The 17632-nt window shown below is 44.3% G+C and overlaps 1 protein-coding gene and 1 pseudogene across 1 annotated transcript in view; one reads left to right on the forward strand and one right to left on the reverse strand.

The window, feature by feature from the left end:
- The window catches only part of LOC126474835 (arylsulfatase B-like), a 79277-nt gene extending 74575 nt beyond the window's left edge, over nt 1-4702 (reverse strand). Inside the window, exons 1-2 of the mRNA XM_050102312.1 lie at nt 4601-4702; nt 1390-1549 (exon numbers count right to left, since the gene is read on the reverse strand). Of these exons, the coding sequence (XP_049958269.1) occupies nt 1390-1549; nt 4601-4702 (262 nt within the window). The remainder of the gene's footprint in view (nt 1-1389; nt 1550-4600) is intronic.
- Nucleotides 4703-13737: 9035 nt separating this feature from the next.
- LOC126475762 (5S ribosomal RNA) lies at nt 13738-13855 on the forward strand (annotated as a pseudogene).
- Nucleotides 13856-17632: the final 3777 nt, after the last annotated feature.

Genomic DNA, 17632 nt, shown 5'->3' on the forward strand with positions numbered 1-17632 from the left:
AGTCCTTAGTGTATGAAAGAGCAGTAAAAACTGAAAGTTATATTGCTGACAGCGTTCTTTCACGGAGAGAGTGCGAGCAAAATCTCATGATTCAATTTAATGTATGATTTGAGTGCGGCAGTGATGACTTTTAATAGTGGGTCGTGAGCCTGAGCTGTATTACGTGTAACTTACGTCAACTGAAAGAACGTATTCGTTACTGAACATTAGTTCCTCGTCTCAAAGTAGTAAGCCTAGAATGCTCTATGATCTGTGTGATTCTGATTCTCGATATCTCTCTTTGGACAGCACAGACAGAAAAAACTCTACGAGTGTATTACATTTTCCCAACATCCTACAGTTTATATCGACTTTGACATTGAAGTTCTCATGAGATAGCGGTAATAAGAAATATCAGTCTATACAGGGCGGTAATTATTGAACCATTTGAAGACAACTAAAGTAAATTATGTACAAACTACGGCGTGCACACACTTTATTCCACATGTAAAAATCACTACAGATGTTTGGATTTAGGTTATGACATGTTCGAGGTGCCTGCCGTCATTGGCGATGATGTGGCGCAGACGAATAGCGAAATTCTGTGTAACCTGCTAAAGTATCGGAATATCGATGCTGTCGATGACCTGAATAGCTGTTTTCAGCTCAGCAAAGGTTTTGGAGTTGTTGCTGTACAACTTATCTTTAATATAGCCCCACGAAAAGGAGCCTAATGGGTTCAGATCCGTAGAATATGGAGGCCAATCGAGGCCCGTGCCAGTAGCCTCTGCGTATCCCAGAGCGAGAATGTGTTCCCCAAAGTGCTTCTCTAGAACATCAAACACTATCCTGCTTCGTTGGGGTCGAGCTCCGTCTTGGATGAACGACATCTTCTCGAAATCAGATTCACTTTGGATGGTGGGGATCGAATCATCTTCCAAAACCTTCACATACTGTTCGGTAGTTAACGTGCCGCCAACGAATGTCGCATCGATTATTCCGTCACTGGACATTGCACACCACAAAGTCACCCGTTGAGGGTGAAGAGACTTCTCGTTCGCGATATGTGGATTCTCAGTCCCCCAAATGCGCCAATTTTCCTTATTGCCGAACCTAACAAAATGAAAGTGAGCTTCGTCGCTAAGCGCCAACCGCGGCCAACCGTACAGTTTGAACGTCCTAACGCAAACCGTCAGAAGTTAGGACGACTTCATTCCATATAGTTAAATAAATATTACACTGTATGTTATTATGGACAACTGTTTTCTGTCTAATAATTTCCAAGTGCAGTATTTTATCGATGTGTCTGTCACATTTCAGTTATCGCGAAAAGATTTTCCTCCTCTTAAGGCAACACATAGAGATGGAGTGTGCCATATATTAGGATCTTGAGATAAATACTTTCCTCACCTAAGCGTATGGGATATTTCCCTGTCAGCAGGGACGCCCTGGACGGTGTACATGTTGGCATCACGTAGTGGCTGTTCAGTATGATGCCGTTGTAAGCCAGGGCGTCGATGTTGGGTGTCGGGATTTGATCGGAGCCGTGGAAACTCAGATCATTCCAACCCTGAAACACAAGTTTTTCTGATGTGGTAATTATTCTCTCAAGAAATGAGAGTAATGGTATACAAGATAGAAAACGCTTTATACTTATATGATCTTACTGTTCGAAGTTTTTTTAGGAGATTAAAAACGTCATGATGTCCTCCTTGAGGTGCTGAAAATATTTGTTATTTAACAACCAGTTCCGAATGACAACCATCAAATGAAGTTCCTGTATACCATTTTATATAATGCCCGGATGTTTCAGATGAGCAGGAAATTTACAAACATTTTCAAAAACTTACGTACTTAGACCTACTGTTTGAAATGAAATGATCTGATGCGAAAAATAAGAATTCAATGGAAAATTTGAACGACATATCGCAGACCATGTACTTGTTCCAAAAAGGATATCGATACGTCTGGTCTTAATTTTATCTTAGTATCACATTACACAGCTACTCTATCCACGTAGTGTATTCAGTGATCTGTTTTAAGCATACTACTTTTTGTGTTGATTTATTTCGAAACTTCTGTAAAAAAGCTGCAATATTGTATTTATTTGTATTCGTTTTAAAACACATGTAAAAATAGCTGCAGTAACTATCGGCTTGTTACTATGGTGCGTCAAATGAAAATTTTTAATATTTTTTAACATATTATTTATTGTGAAGAAGTGGCACAAAGCTGTATCACTTTACAACATAATCTCCCCCACGCTCAAAGCAAGTCCTCCAGGGCTTACAAATTGCATAAATTCCTTTAGAAGAAATTCTTTTGATAGTCCGCGCAAACACTCATGCATCACGTGGCGTACCTTTTCATCAGATGGCACTTCTTTCCTCCCATTGTGTCTTTGAGTGGTCCAAACATATGGAAATCATTTGGGGCAAGGTCTGGTGAGTATGGTGTATGAGGAACACTCAAAATGTAGGTCTGTGATTGTTGCAACTGTTGTACGGGCAGTGTGAGGCCTTGCATTGTCATGTTGCAAAAGGACATATGCTGCCAGCAATCCGCGTGGCTTTGATTTGATTGCAGTCTGCAGATGATATTTTAGGAGATCTGTGTGTGATGCACTGGTGACAGTGGTCCCTTTAGGCATGTACTGCTCCAAAATGACGCCTTTTTATCCCAAAAGAGAGTCAGCATAACCTTCCCTGCTGATGGTTCTGTTCGAAACTTCTTTGGTTTTGGTGATGAGGAATGGCGACATTCCTTGCTCGTTCTCTTCGTTTCCGGTTGGTGGAAGTGAACCCAGGTTTCGTCCCCAGTAACGATTCTTGCAATAAAGCCATCACCTTCTCGTTTAAAGCGCCGAAGAAGTTCTTCACAAGCATCAACACGTCGTTCTCCCATTTCAGGAGTCAGCTGTCGTGACACCCATCTTGCACGCACTTTGTGAATCTGGAGCACATCATGCACAACGTGGTGTGCTGACCCATGACTAATCTGTAAACATGCTGCAATGTCATTCAGTGCCACTCGGCGGTTTTCCTTCACTATGGCTTCAACTGCTGCAATGTTCTGTGGAGTCACAACTCGTTGTGCCTGACCTGGACGAGGAGAATCTTCCACTGAAGTCGCACCATTTGCGAATTTCCTACTCCATTCGTAGACTTGCTGCTGTGACAGACATGCATCACCGTACTGAACCTTCATTCGTCGATGAATTTCAATAGGTTTCACACCTTCACTACACAAAAACCGATTAACAAAACGCTGTTCTTTCCTGGTCCAAGTCGCAAGTGGGGCGGCCATCGCTATACTGATACTGCGACGGTATGTGTGCATCTGCACTATGCTGCCACCTACAGGCCATTCTGCACGCTGTTTGTTGCACGCTTACCAACTTACCCGATAACGGCCGCGGAATTTCGATTTGTTATTACAAATTTAATATTTACATTTGACTCACCCTCGTACTTCATTGTGTACATGTTGCACATGACTAGTCTTAGACGCTCATTGTTATCCGATGTTCTGTTGATGTGGTTCATTCTGGTGCCAAGCTTGTCTACGTGAGTTTTCAAATTACATGTAATATAGAACAATTAGTGGACTTACATTTGCTGTACACTTCATAAAACATAGTTAATTCAGCATTCGTCTCTGTTGCTGCCTAAAAAATTTTAAGTGATCATACATTAGACGCAACTGCCGCTTTAGGTTCCTTCCAGATCTTCACTGACCCTCTTCCTACACATCTTTCAGCGATGAGAGCTACAAACTGTGTTTATCCAGGGTTTTCATGGCTACATTAAAGTGACTGGATAGTGTTGTTGAACATATTGTGACAATTCTCTTAGACGTACACTTTATATATCAGAGTAGCCTGTCCTTTAATGTTACCGTAAATCGGAAGCAGTACACATGTGGGAAGGGGTCATAACTTGTCTGTATGTGTATGTAAATCGTTGTCTTATGCATTCACTTTCTGTCGCTGCAACTGTGATTCTGTGATTGTAGCACGCCTAAGTTTCTATTAGATAAAGCATAACGGCTATCTGATATGAATGCCACGTTTCCTAATCGCAGTATACGACACGCAGCTTTCTTTTTTTTTGGAAGGGGTGGGGGTCATCGGTCTTCTGACTGGTTTGATGCGGCCCGCCACGACTTCCTCTCCTGTGCTAACCTCTTCATTTCAGAGTAGCACTTGCAGCCTACTTCCTCAATTATTCTCTGGATGCATTCCAATCTCTGTCTTCCTCTACAGGTTTTGCCCACCTACAGTTCCCTCTAGTACCATAGAACTCGCGAACCATTATCGGACTGAAAGGGATCACAGACTCGTTAGACGCTGATGGGATAGCAGGAAGAAAATATGGAAGCCCGAAGTCGTATTGTAGCAAATTAAGTAAGATTACGAAAGTACACGGGATTAAATTTAGCCAAGTGTTCAGTACCTTAGAAACTGTGTGTTATACAGAAACTGACGAATGATCGATGTATGTAACGTATTTTCCTGTTCGAATGACTGAAGTTATGTCAAATGTACCAAGGCTTCTATTACTAATTTCTATGAATTCATTTAGCTACTATTGCTCTTCCTTCATCATGAGAGGAGACTTACCAAGTCATCTGCAATTATGAAAATAATGTTGGGTGGCGTCGATTGTCCATGCCCGACTCCTGCTGCTATAAGCAGCCACACTGCGGCAAAGAGGGCAGACATCGCTCACTGTGCGTTCAGAATAACCGCCAGTTTATACACCTGCGAAAACGTTAAATTCACTTGAATAAGGATGAAATATAATTTAATTCTGTATACAGCTATTCGCATCTGTTGTTCAGCTTTACTTTTAGATCCGATTACCCAGAGAGATAAAAACATACGCTGAATTCTTTCTTCACTTCATGAAATTCTAAATAGGACGAAGGCAAGTATTCGCGATGATGTTAAGACAATAGACTACAGGTAAGTACCATATGCGGCTCCGGTTAAGGTAAAAATTATAGCAAATTCAACTCCAAAATTATTTGTGCGAACACTTAATAATGGACTGTGAGAGTGAGTGCTCTATCGTAATGTAATTCATGTAGTGGGACGAGAAAAAAACCGGAGGGAATTATTACTGTGGATAGCAGTAGAAAGCTAATACTTGACATTTCCCCAGTTACTCCCCTGTAACATGCTGGGCTAGTAGTAGAAATGGTAAAGCAGAAAAGAACAGAGGTGGGGGGGGGGGGGGGGGGGAAGTGGAATAAATTTGTACACCTATTTTTGTCCAGAGGACGACATCAGACTGTTGTAACAATTCTTTGTAATCGACGGGAAAGGGAGCAGGGAATTCGAAATGCTACTGGTCCATTAGTCATTTATATGAACCGTTTTAACAAAAGTTTTTTAGAGGAAACTTCAGACTACAAACAAGTAAAGGAACAAGTTGGCTTTACAAGTGGGTAGGGAACAATGGATCATGTACTATTTGGCAACAGTATTATAGAAGGGAGGAAGATAACGCTACATAACTACAGACAACCGTGTAGGTAGGGCAAGCACACCTATGAATATTAATCTTGGGTATTAATAACCACTTCAGCTGTACTTAGTACTTTATCATTGGATCACTACCAGTTTCATGGCACTAAAATCCACATTTTCAGGTTACCATATGACTAAAACATTAGAGCGGAAAAGCAGGGAACCCTTTTACCCAAATTTCATTGCCCGTCAGTACAAGACCGATAAACGTATTTTCCTGCGATTACAATATCAGTAGGCTACAGTCGTAATCAGTGAACTCATTTGCATCCTTGGGTGTGTAACGGGGTGATCGCAGCCTAGCATTCACAGTACGCGACCGCAGCACCTGTACGCGATTCCGTGTAGACCGGAGAAGCAGCCCATCCACTATATTGGAATCCGGCTGTTTCATCGTACGACATAACGCCGCTAAGTGGTGTTTTGTTCTGACGGACAACGAAATTTGGGTAAAAAGTTTCCGAGCTTTGCCGCTCTAATGTTTTAGTCATATGTTCACCTAAAGATGTTGCTTTCAGTGCCACGAAACCGGTAGTGATCCACTGACAGAGAACTGAATACAAATGACGCGGTTATTAATACCCAAGAATGTTACATACCATTCAAGGTTATGAGAAAACATTTGAATCTCACAAAAAAAAAAATCTGTGCTGGCACCCCTTCAGAACAAGGAACAAAAGGTATATTCATCAGTTTGCTGAGGATATGTGGAGTGTCGGAAGAGGAAGGGATTCTCTCGGTAGGATTGTGGATGGAGACAGGTAGCTGGTTCAAGACATCGTGGCGCTTGGAGGGGTCATGACGAGCAAGATTCTGATCCTCCACTACGACCATGGTCCTCCGACTCATTGCCACAGCAGACTGATAAGAGTTTACAGTATCACTGCTCATTACGTGGGTGTTCGTGTTTAGGTAGGAAGCGCACCGCTGCCACAACTCCACTAAATCCGACTCATGCCTAAGTGCCATTCGATGTGGTATTGAATGGAACACTGGATTTACCAAATTAATCGTTGGGTTGGGTTAATGATTTCATATGCAGCTACGATAGAGTAGCCATCCCTCCGGTTTCCTATCTTGTTAGATGACGTCAGCAATTAACTTTGTTTTTTCATAGAATGTTAATGCCAATACTTTGTTAGTGTTTAATATAAAAAAATCGGCTTATGTTTCATTTGCTTTTTTACTTGAAGATGCACGTAGTTCTCTTCAGTGCAGTGATTTATTCTATTGATGGAACAGATATTTGTGATTTTTCACATTATCTTTCTATGTTTTAGGGTGTTTGAAAATAGCGATTCCGTTGCATAATTTACAGTTAACATGTATCTTTAGAGGAGTGTAACGGAGTCTGCGTATGTCACTTGCTCTGATAAGATATTGCACATCCAGTGGAGTCTCCATTTATGCCTGTACAAACAGTATGAAGAGAAGGGCTGCATATGCAAAGGCAAAAGTCCTGGTCTGACTACCGTACAGGAGAAAAATTTTGATCACGTTCGAGCAGCATTCCAACAAAGCCCACAGAAATCAATGCTTCGTGCAAGCTCTTACCTTCATATCCGACAAACACCAGTTCGCATAATTGTAAACACTTGCGGATGAAAGCTTGCAAATTACAGTCTGTTCATGCAATGAATCGAAGAGATTATTCCGCACAACCTGTCTTCTACATCGATGCGTTGGCTAGAATGAACACTGACAATGACACGTCAGAGAGTATAATTTTTAGTGCCGATGCAACATTTTGTGGTGTCACCGCCAGGCACCACACTTGGTAGGTGGTAGCTTAAATCAGCCGCGGTCCATTTAGTACATGTCGGACCCGCGTGTCGCCACTGTGTGATCGCAGACCGAGCGCCACCACGAGGCAGGTCTCGAGATATGGAAGAGCACTTACCCCAGTTGTACGACGACTTTGCTAGCGACTACACTGACGAAGCCCTTCTCTCATTTGCCGAGAGATAGTTTGAATAGCCTTCAGCTAAGTCCATGGCTACGACCTAGCAAGGCGCCATTAACCGTATCTGAAGAGAGTCTTATTTGTATTATCAACAGCGATGTACCACAACATGGAATAAAGTTAAGTATTCGAGGAGCTGCATACTTTTCTTATTAGAATTCACTACTTATCCTGTTCCAGAATTCACGCCCGTCTGCGTTAGATAGCGTGCATTTAGGCCGCCTCTATCTACAAGGTGTTGGCACATTTACCAACACATCATTGGCGATGATTTAACGGAAAGGGTCTTGTTCTTTCTAATTGCTTACATTTACTTGTGTCATGGCTTCGCCAGATGTACTGTCCGAATTTTATCGCTTGCAGACTCAGCAGACGCAGGCGTTATTGGATGCCCTTGGACAGCTCGTCCAGGGTCAACGTGCCATTCAAACCGATGCGGCAGCCGCCGCTTCACCGCTCCCGCAGCCACAACATGCAGTTGCACCGCAGTTTCGCAATTTTGATGCACAGCACGAGACCTGGACTGAATGGTCACGCCAGTTTGGATTTCATCTCGCCGCCTACAGAATTCAAGGTAACGAGCGGCAGCCTCATTTATTGGCGTGTGTAGGGGTGCAAACGTACTGTGTGATAGTGAAATTGTTTACCCGACGCGACGTAGCAACTCTGTCCTACGAAGAAGTTTTGTCGGCATTGGACGCCTATTATAAAGAAACAGTTAATGTAGTTGCAAAAAGGTATACGTTCTTTCGTACAAAACGTACGGCCGGTCAAACTAATAGGGAGTGGGTTGCAACTTTGCAAGGCCTTACTAGGGATTGTGCGTTTGAATGTGACTGTGGCCTTCCTTATTCAGATACTATGGTGCGTGATGCAATTGCACAGAACGTTTCTGATGTTCGTATACGGGAGCAAAATTTGAAACTAGTTAATCCCTCCCTTCAGCAAGTGATAGACATATTGGATAGACAAGACACACTTGACTTTGCTCAGGTATCTTTTGAAACTTCGCCAGCAGTGTGTAACATTAACCGGCCCGTCGGGCGAGCTGCGCGGCCTGGTAAACTGCCCTCGCACACGTCCGCACAGCTGCCGCCACGCTCTAAACCAGGTGTGCCGCGCCAGCGTACAACTGCAGTGAAATCATGCCCGCGGTGTGCTACTAGACATTCGCGTGAACATTGCCCGTCACGCCAAGCTCTTTGCTTTTTCTGTAATAATAAAGGACATGTTCAAAGTGTTTGCCAGAAAAAGCTCAGATCAGACAATCACAACCATTCCAGGCGCCGGAATCGAACCAAGGACACTCAGGCTCGTGGACCTTCGCCCCTGGACATTCATGTAGTTAATTCCACTTCGTCCAGTGCCACTTTCTCTAACAGTGACTGTGTTCGTCCCACAACAAGTGTGCGTCGACGTCGCCGGAAATCACGTCAATTAGCAAGTGATGCTGTACCTGTATCAGTTCAAATTGCACGAGACAGTCGCTCTTGTCGTCAGCAGGACAATAAACTTTTAGTAGATTTGGACTTTAATGGCAAGGTCATACCATTCCAGCTCGATACTGGAGCTGCAGTTTCATTGATCAATCGCGACACGTAAAAAAAACTGGGCAAACCTCCGTTGCGTGCCGCCAATGTTCAGTTCAAAAGTTATTCAGGACAGCAGATCTCTGTGTTAGGACAGTGCACCCTTCTTGCAACATACAAGGGACAAACAAAACTTGTGTCATTTTACGGTCTTCGTTCTTCTACTGCAGTGAACTTGTTTGCTTTAGTTTATTTCAGTTTTTTAACATGTCTATCGTAAATCAGGTCCTATCAGTGAATCAGACTGTGCCTTCAGACAGTGTTTCTCGTCTGTGTGAAGAATTTACAGACATTTTTGCACCGGGCCTAGGTTGCACTAAAAACTATGAAGCACATTTGGAACTGAAAGTCAACGTGCAACCGAAATTTTTCAGAGCGCGCAGTTTTCCTCACGCATTGCGTGATGAGGTCGCAACAACATTCAACGATTTAGACTCACAAGGTGTGAGTGAATGTGCGCAATGCCTCTTCTATTTCAGCTCCGCTTCATAGCTTACGCCGTAAGGGTGTTCCGTTCGTCTGGACGACGGATTGCGAACGCGCCTTTCGCCAATTGAAATCGGCGTTGCTTTCTAATACTTGCCTTACGCCATTCGATCCCCAGAAACCCCTTTTGTTGATGGTAGATGCATCGGATTTCGGGATCGGTGCTGTGCTTGCGCACAAAGTTGGCTCGCATGATCGCCCTATTGCCTTTGCGTCCAAATTGCTCTCGTCTGCGCAAAGAAATTATTCCCAGATAGAGAAAGAAGCTTTGGCTCTCGTGTTTGGTGTTACTCAGTTCCATGATTTCTTGTACGGTCGTCACTTTACCATCATCACAGACCACAAACCTTTGACATCGCTTTTTCATCCGAACAAGCCTGTACCTCCACGTACGGCGCAGAAATTCATTCGCTGGTCTATTTTCCTCTCGCAGTACCACTACGATATCTTGTATCGGTCCACTGCTAAGCATGGAAACGCAGATGCGTTGTCCCGTTTGCCTATAGCTGAGGATAAAGCATTCGATTCTTCCGAACTTGCTTGCATGTTCATTGATTTGGAATCCGATGAAATGGTCGAATCGTTTCCGATTGATTTTCGTCGTGTAGCTACAGCCACAGCGGCTGACCCTGTCCTTGCTACCGTTTTGCGTTTTGTTGCTACGCAATGGCCTTTGTCAAAGTCTCGAATCGAGGATCCGTTGGTTCGCCGATTTTTTGCTCATAGGGAGAGACTTTTTGTTCGACGTGGTATTTTGTTGTTGCGTTCTGATAATGATCCGTCCAGAGTCGTGGTCCCACGTTCGTTACAGTCCTCTGTTTTACGGCTTCTTCACCAAGGTCATTGGGGTATAGTGCGAACGAAACAACTTGCTCGTCAGCACTGTACTTGGTTCGGAATCGATGCTGCGATTAAGAATATGTGTTCTTCTTGCATGGCGTGTGCCGAACAACAATCCGCACCGCCGCGGAAAGTCTTTGCATGGCCAAAAGCCACTTCTCCTTGGCAACGCTTGCACATCGATTTTGCTGGTCCATTCTGGAATGCTCGATGGTTGTTTCTGGTAGATGCCTTCAGTAATTTTCCTTTTGTGGTCCGGATGTCTTCCACGACGTCCTCTGCCACCATCCAAGCGTTGTCTGCTATCTTTTGCATTGAAGGTCTTCCGCAGACTATTGTTTCCGATAATGGCCCACAATTCATGTCCACCGAATTTCAGTCTTTCTGCAAGGCCAATGGTATTCAACATCTGACATCCGCGCCGTTTTCGCCTCAGTCAAACGGTGCCGGACTTTCAAGTCACAGATGTTGAAGTTGAAAGAGTCGCATTCTCGGGAGGACGTGTTGTTGCTCTTTTTGTCATCGTATCGCTCTCAGCCCCGAGATGGTCGCTCGCCGGCTGAGTTGCTCCACGGTCGTCCTCATCGAACCTTGATGTCTTTGCTGCATCCGCCGCATCAGGTTCCTGTGCCGCGGCAGACTTCTGTTTTGCTCCAGGCGACGTTGTATTCTATCGCAACTATCGAGGTTCACGGCGTTGGCTCGCAGGGCGCATTCTTCGCTGCCTCGGCCGCGCGATGTATTTGGTTTTGGGGGCCTCTGGTGAGGTGCATCGGCATCTCAATCAGCTGCGCCTCTGTCGTCGCACGGGTTCTGCCGCTCCCCGTCTGCTTTCAGCGACGGTGCCGTCCGGTCAGCGCCCTGGGGACCCATCTACTGGCTCGCCTCATCCCCAGGTGTTACCGACGATGCCTTCCATTTTGCCCCATGGCGACGCGCCGCCGCAGCAGCCGCCGCCGCCGCCGCCTGTTCTCCCGCCGGCGCCGCCCGCATTCGACGCTTCGCTGCAGCCGCCAAGCGCCTCCCTGGGTCACGCGCCGCCGATCGCTTCCCGTGACCAGCCGTCCTCCGCCATGGAACTCTTGCCCACTCCGGACCACATGACGTCATCGCGCGTCGGGTACCCCGACGCAATGGAGGTCGACCCTTCGGCCCCTCCTGTCTCTTTACGGGCGCATACACCGCATGTTGAAATGCACCCTGGACTAGGTTTTCTGGCGTTTCCTACCTCCCCTCGGACCGAATGGCCTGGTGCGGGTGGCACAGCCTCGCCTGCTGTTAGGCTCCCAACCTCATCGCATACGTCAACATGGGGTCCTCCCCACGGCGGGCGGAAGCCTTATAACACGACCGTTCGCCGATTTGCGGGGGAGGAATGTGGTGTCACCGCCAGACACCACACTTGCTAGGTGGTAGCTTAAATCGGCCGCGGTCCATTTAGTACATGTCGGACCCGCGTGTCGCAACTGTGTGATCGCAGACCGAGCGCCACCACAAGGCAGGTCTCGAGATAAGGAAGAGCACTCACCCCAGTTGTACGACGACTTTGCTAGCGACTACACTGACGAAGCCCTTCTCTCATTTGCCGAGAGACTGTTAGAATAGCCTTCAGCTAAGTCCATGGCTACGACCTAGCAAGGCGCCATTATCCGTATCTGAAGAGAGTCTTATTTGTATTATCAACAGCGATGTACCACAACATGGAATAAAGTTAAGTATTCGAGGAGCTGCATACTTTTCTTATTAGAATTCACTACTTATCCTGTTCCAGAATTCACGCCCGTCTGCGTTAGATAGCGTGCATTTAGGCCGCCTCTATCTACAAGGTGTTGGCACATTTACCAACACATCACATTTCATACTAACGGCAAAGTTAATCGGCACAATATGAGTTTTTGGATAACAGAAAACCCCATTTCGTCATCCAGCACGAGCGAGATTCACAAAGATCAATTGTATTTTGCGCCGGGAAAGTATTTACAGCCTTTTTTCTAATCATGTGTAAAATTGTCATACACATTTTGCTTTCTTGACATGCTTTCTTATGGCTATTGCAAGAAGACTCCACCGACTTCATGTTATAAGAATATGGTGTAACTCCTCTTTTTCGTTTCGCTGTGCGGGAATACCTAAACAAACATCAGCCTGGATGATGGCTTGGCCGTGTAGATGCTGGTGACATTGTGTGGTCACTGCGATAACGAGCCTTTACGGTTTGTGATTCTTTTTTTTTTTTTTTTGTGGGTCTGTGTGGAGGATTAAGTATTTGTCCCTTCCGTGTCACACTCCTTGTCACAGTTATGGCAGGGGATCGAAGCTGCGTCAATCACCCCCGACACGCTGCAGTAGGTTTGTAAAGGGTACGAATATCGTCTCGACGTTTACAATCGGAGTGCATGTCGAGTCTCTGCAGTACAGGTTATCATTACAAAATTTTCCCGTAAGATTAACCTTTAGTCCTTAAATACATTTATCTAGCAGGAACGTAATAGGAATTGGACATTGAAGCGCCTGACTGGAAGAACAATAAAATTAACTGTGTGTTATCGAATGGTATAGACGTACTACGTGATGCAGCGCTCGTGAACCTTTATCGGACTCGAAAGGATCAGAGACTCATTAGATACCGATGGGGTAGCAGGAAGAAAATATGGAAGCCTGAACTCGGATTGTAGCAAATTAAGTAAGATTATGAAAGTAAACGGGATTAATTTAGCCAAGTGTTCAGTATCTTAGAACCTGTGTATTACACAGAAACTGACAAAAGATCGATGTATGTAACGTATTTTCCTGTGCGAATGACTGAAGTTATATCAAATGCACCAAGGCTTCTATTAAAAATAAAATTAGTGTTTCGCGTAAGTGATGAGAGAAATGTAAGAGAATTTTCTGAACTTAAGGCACCTGTTCGGAGAGAGTGAGAGAAGGCTATACGAAAGTATGGTAGTGAGGCCGTTGGAAATAATATAATAAGATTACGAAGAGACTAAAACGAAACTGATGTTCGGTGGAGATCGCATTTCATCAGTTAAACCGTCGGATCCTACAGCAACTCCGACACAAGAGCTGAAGCAGAAATTCAGGTAACATCACGAATATACATTTCCAAAGTAATACAAGATGAGGTGAGACTAAAAAGAAAGGAAAGCAATGGGAGAAGATAGTCTTCAGATAGCAATGAATGGAATTCCGTGTCTCTTGTTGAGTTACAGATTATTTTAATACAGCATCAGAAATATCGTTAGAAGACTTGCTACTGACTGTTCTGATGCTGTATTAACTGTCGCTCTCTCAAACGGACGTAATGCTCAGAAACCGGACATAGTATCTTAAAAGTATTTCTGGGTGCCAGGGGTCTTGCCACAATGGTAACACCGGTTCCCATCAGATCACCGAAGTTAAGCGCTGTCGGGCTGGGTTAGCACTTGGTTGGATGACCATCCGGTCTGCCGAGCGCTGTTGGCAAGCAGGGGGCACTCAGCCCTTGTGAGGCAAACTGAGGAGCTACTTGATTGAGAAGTAGCGGCTCCGGTCTCGGAAACTGACATACGGCTGGATGAGCGATGTGCTGACGACATGCCCCTCCATACCTAATCCAGTGACGCCTATGGGCTGAGGATGACACGGCGGCCTGTCGGTAGAGTTGGGTCCTCGTGACCTGTGGCAGTGATGCTTGGACTTCCAATGCGTAAAACGATCCAAACCCGGCAGATGGCTCATTGAGTGATGGGGAGATACATGTCTCAAGGGTAAAAACACGAAGACAAGTGGGTCAGAGAGCATAGTGTTCTGGAGAATGGGTTTCTGTTTGTAATGATAGTTAAATATAAATGCATAGGACATACAGCCACGCGAATGAATGACTGCTGGTTCAAGAAAATTCTTATGCCTACGAAAATTTTCAGGGAGTGTCAGTTTCGTTGAACCTTCACAGTTTTCTTTTTGCCTAAGACTGCAGCGTCAGCGCGACATTTCGGAATGGCTAGTCTCACCCGGCAAAGGGACGGTGTGTATCAGTCCATCTTCTTATGTGAGGTACTGAGCTGCCCCTGCTCAAAAAGATCTTTTCTTTTTTACGAAATTTAATGTATTTAAAATTTTGTATTGAGAAACGCTGTAGTTTTGGACTTATTTAAGAAAAACATACAGAACTTACTCTGAAACATGTTTTCCTTGAATAACTAGAAACCTGTGGCCTCCAGTGAAAACGTATCCCAGTTCAAAATTTAACGTACCTACAAAAAGGTCCTGTTCATTTAAGGGCTTATTTCAATAGTGGTATAAGTCCATTACCTCCACTTTCCTGTCATTAATGCTTCTGAAATTAATGAGCCAAACAAACAGAAAGAAAGATTCATCTCTAGCAAGAAGCCATATGCTTGAATATTTCTGGTATCCCAATTGTAGATTTTTCAGCGCTCTTTTAACTTTAGGACGGTGTATCTCTACATGAACAAAAATGGCCTTGTACCACTATTGAAATAAGCCCTTCATTTGTTCTGTAGGACTAATAGTCTGTGTTCGAGAGAGAACGAAAAGTGCGGGCATGGTTTCTGAAGGCATTGAAGGTTGCATAGAACCTATCGGTAGGGGCACTGAATCACCCTGTATGCGGTTGATACCAGTGTCAAGCATGTGCGCAGATCTCGCAACGGCCTCTCACAACAGTTAACTACGGATTGGTCGGTTGTTAATGTAACTGGCAAGTCCTGACCGCCACACACCGCAGCCTTGCACACCGCAGACTGGTTCCTCTCCTGTCTTATAGCCTCAAATGCTGGCTGCCAAGCTTCGCTGAGAGCAAACTCCTTACTTCAGTTAACAGGTGTTCCCGTCACTCGAATCTCCATTGCCTGCTTGACAGTGCTGCTCTAGAAACAATTATTTGAGCAGTTGGTTTTTTTTATGAGAGGGAAGGATCCAATGCAGATTCATTTTACAGCCTAGGTCTTACGTTGCAAAGATGTTCCATGTAAAGTAGAGAGATACAGCGATGCATTCGTCCGTTGTAACATTTTCCTCATTCACACGTACCGTGAAGAACATCATGTGTACGAAGACCGAAGATATGTTTCGCAGTGCCCATAAGGTTCCTTGTTTTTGCAGGCGGAGAATAAACCGGCTTGGTACTACTCAGAGATCGGCAGATTCTTGCGCCCATGTATGTCAGGAACGGAATGTTCTATTTAATTGTTTGCTTCTCTGCTGTTGTTACGTCTCTGTTTTACCCAGCGCCTTCATAATTTCTTATTTAATGTTTCCACTGGAAGTAAAAGTCTTTTTAGGCGATGCAGCACAAACTGTAAGATGCAGTTACTACAGACTGTCTTCGTGCTTTGCGCCAGCGTCATTGCAGACCAGAATAGCTATCGTAGATGGTGGCAGCTAATCGCTGGAAGATACACATCTGTGTGGCTGGGTTTTCATGTTCCAAAATACTATCAGGCTCTTTCAGTTCGTGGACGTCCAGAAACGGGGGTCAGTCGTTCTCCGCCTCCGTGCTAAATTTAATACTTTGATGAATGAAGTTGGTCGCGGAATTCGTTTAGTGTGTCCCTCCCGTGTTGACCCGAATGTTTCTTCGACGAATCTGTAGAAGTGCTTAGGTGACCGAGGCGCTGACTTTAGTACAATTTCTTGAAATTAATCCATGGAAACGTTGCGAAACGTGACATAGGCAAGCCCACTGGAACCCCATCATCTTGTTGTTAGTATTTTCCACCACGCAGGAACAACATTGTTGTTAGGCAGTGACGCCGTCCAAATGCTGTTGGACGGCCGTTGAGAGGGTATGCCCGCCGCCTATACCTACCGTATACAAGGAGACGGACCGTAGCACACTGGCACTTGGCCTGAAGTTGGAAATAGAGATAGAATGAGACAGTGGGAGAGAGAGAGAGAGAGAGAGAGAGAGAGAGAGAGAGAGAGAGAGCGAGGGAGGGAGGCAGTAGTCTTTCAGAGACGTCACTCTCACACTGGAGTTTTATGCGAAAAGACACCCACGAAGAGAACTCTTATCTGAATTCCAAGACATAAGACTGATGCGAAGCCATGAACGAATATGAGTATCGATGATTTTGTAATTTAAGGAGATGACAGTAACGCTTGCAGAAACATGGAAATTTTTTATCGAAGCTTGCTGCCAAATGGTTGACAGTAACGAAGGAAATATTTGTGGTGGTGAACCATAAACTCTATCAGTTAGCCAACAACACACAACGGGGGAACGCCTACTAAACCCGCTTCTTATACTTAATGAACTCTAGTGCAATTATGTGGCTTTAAAACGTAGGACGCTGTACTCACGCACGCCAGGCAGGTTGACCCTTCTCGCTCTGCCGTATGACGTACAGCTTCGTCTGATTTCTACTCCCGAGTTTACGCAATCTCCTTTTAATTACCTAGATATCTTGATCACTGAAATTCCCATGAGATAATTATTACAAGTGAGTTTGTCTTTCCTGGAGATATAGAGAAGAATATCATTACGATAAACATATTGTAATTGGTGTGCCTCTACATTGATGAAGTATGGCTTCGTCTGATTTCTACTCGTGAGTTTGCGCAATATCCCTTTAATTATCCAAATATCTCGATCACTGAATTTATCTTTCCAGAAGACATAGAGAAGAATGGCATTACGATAAACGTAACTTATGTAATTTTCCATTGGCCAACACCTAAAACGTCCTCGAAAGAGCTTCAGCAGACACCTGTGGATAACGAATTTCTCCGCTAAATAAACAACAGCCCATTTCAAAATAAATTTTGATGTTTATTATCATAGTTTGTGTTTAACGTCTGCCACTAACTCTATAACTCTGGTAATACAGAAGTTAATCATTAAACAGTAAATATAAAAAACGGGATTCATTCAACTCGTCCGTGGGACTAGGTTTCATAATTATTAATATAAAATACCAAAATGTAGATGGTGCTTCTAGCAGCCCTAGGAAACCAACGCTTACAGCTAATTTCAGCAGCTTGAAGCATATTTTTTTGTAGATTTCGTTTTTCTGAAAGTCTCTCGCTGCAAATATTGGCGTTACATTAAAGAACAAACTGGGAACTGTTGTAATAACCTACTATCTACTGTCTCTTATAACTATTATCGAAAATAAACCGATGTCGAAATTGTGTTGCAAGTATTCGAGTGCTCTTAGCTTGGCTATGCAAACTGAATACAGGGCAAAAAATTCCAACTGTTTCTAAATTTTTTAACTGTGCTGGTTTTTATCAAGA

This window comes from Schistocerca serialis, chromosome 4, assembly GCF_023864345.2.
Source record: "Schistocerca serialis cubense isolate TAMUIC-IGC-003099 chromosome 4, iqSchSeri2.2, whole genome shotgun sequence".
Classification (NCBI taxonomy): domain Eukaryota; kingdom Metazoa; phylum Arthropoda; class Insecta; order Orthoptera; family Acrididae; genus Schistocerca; species Schistocerca serialis.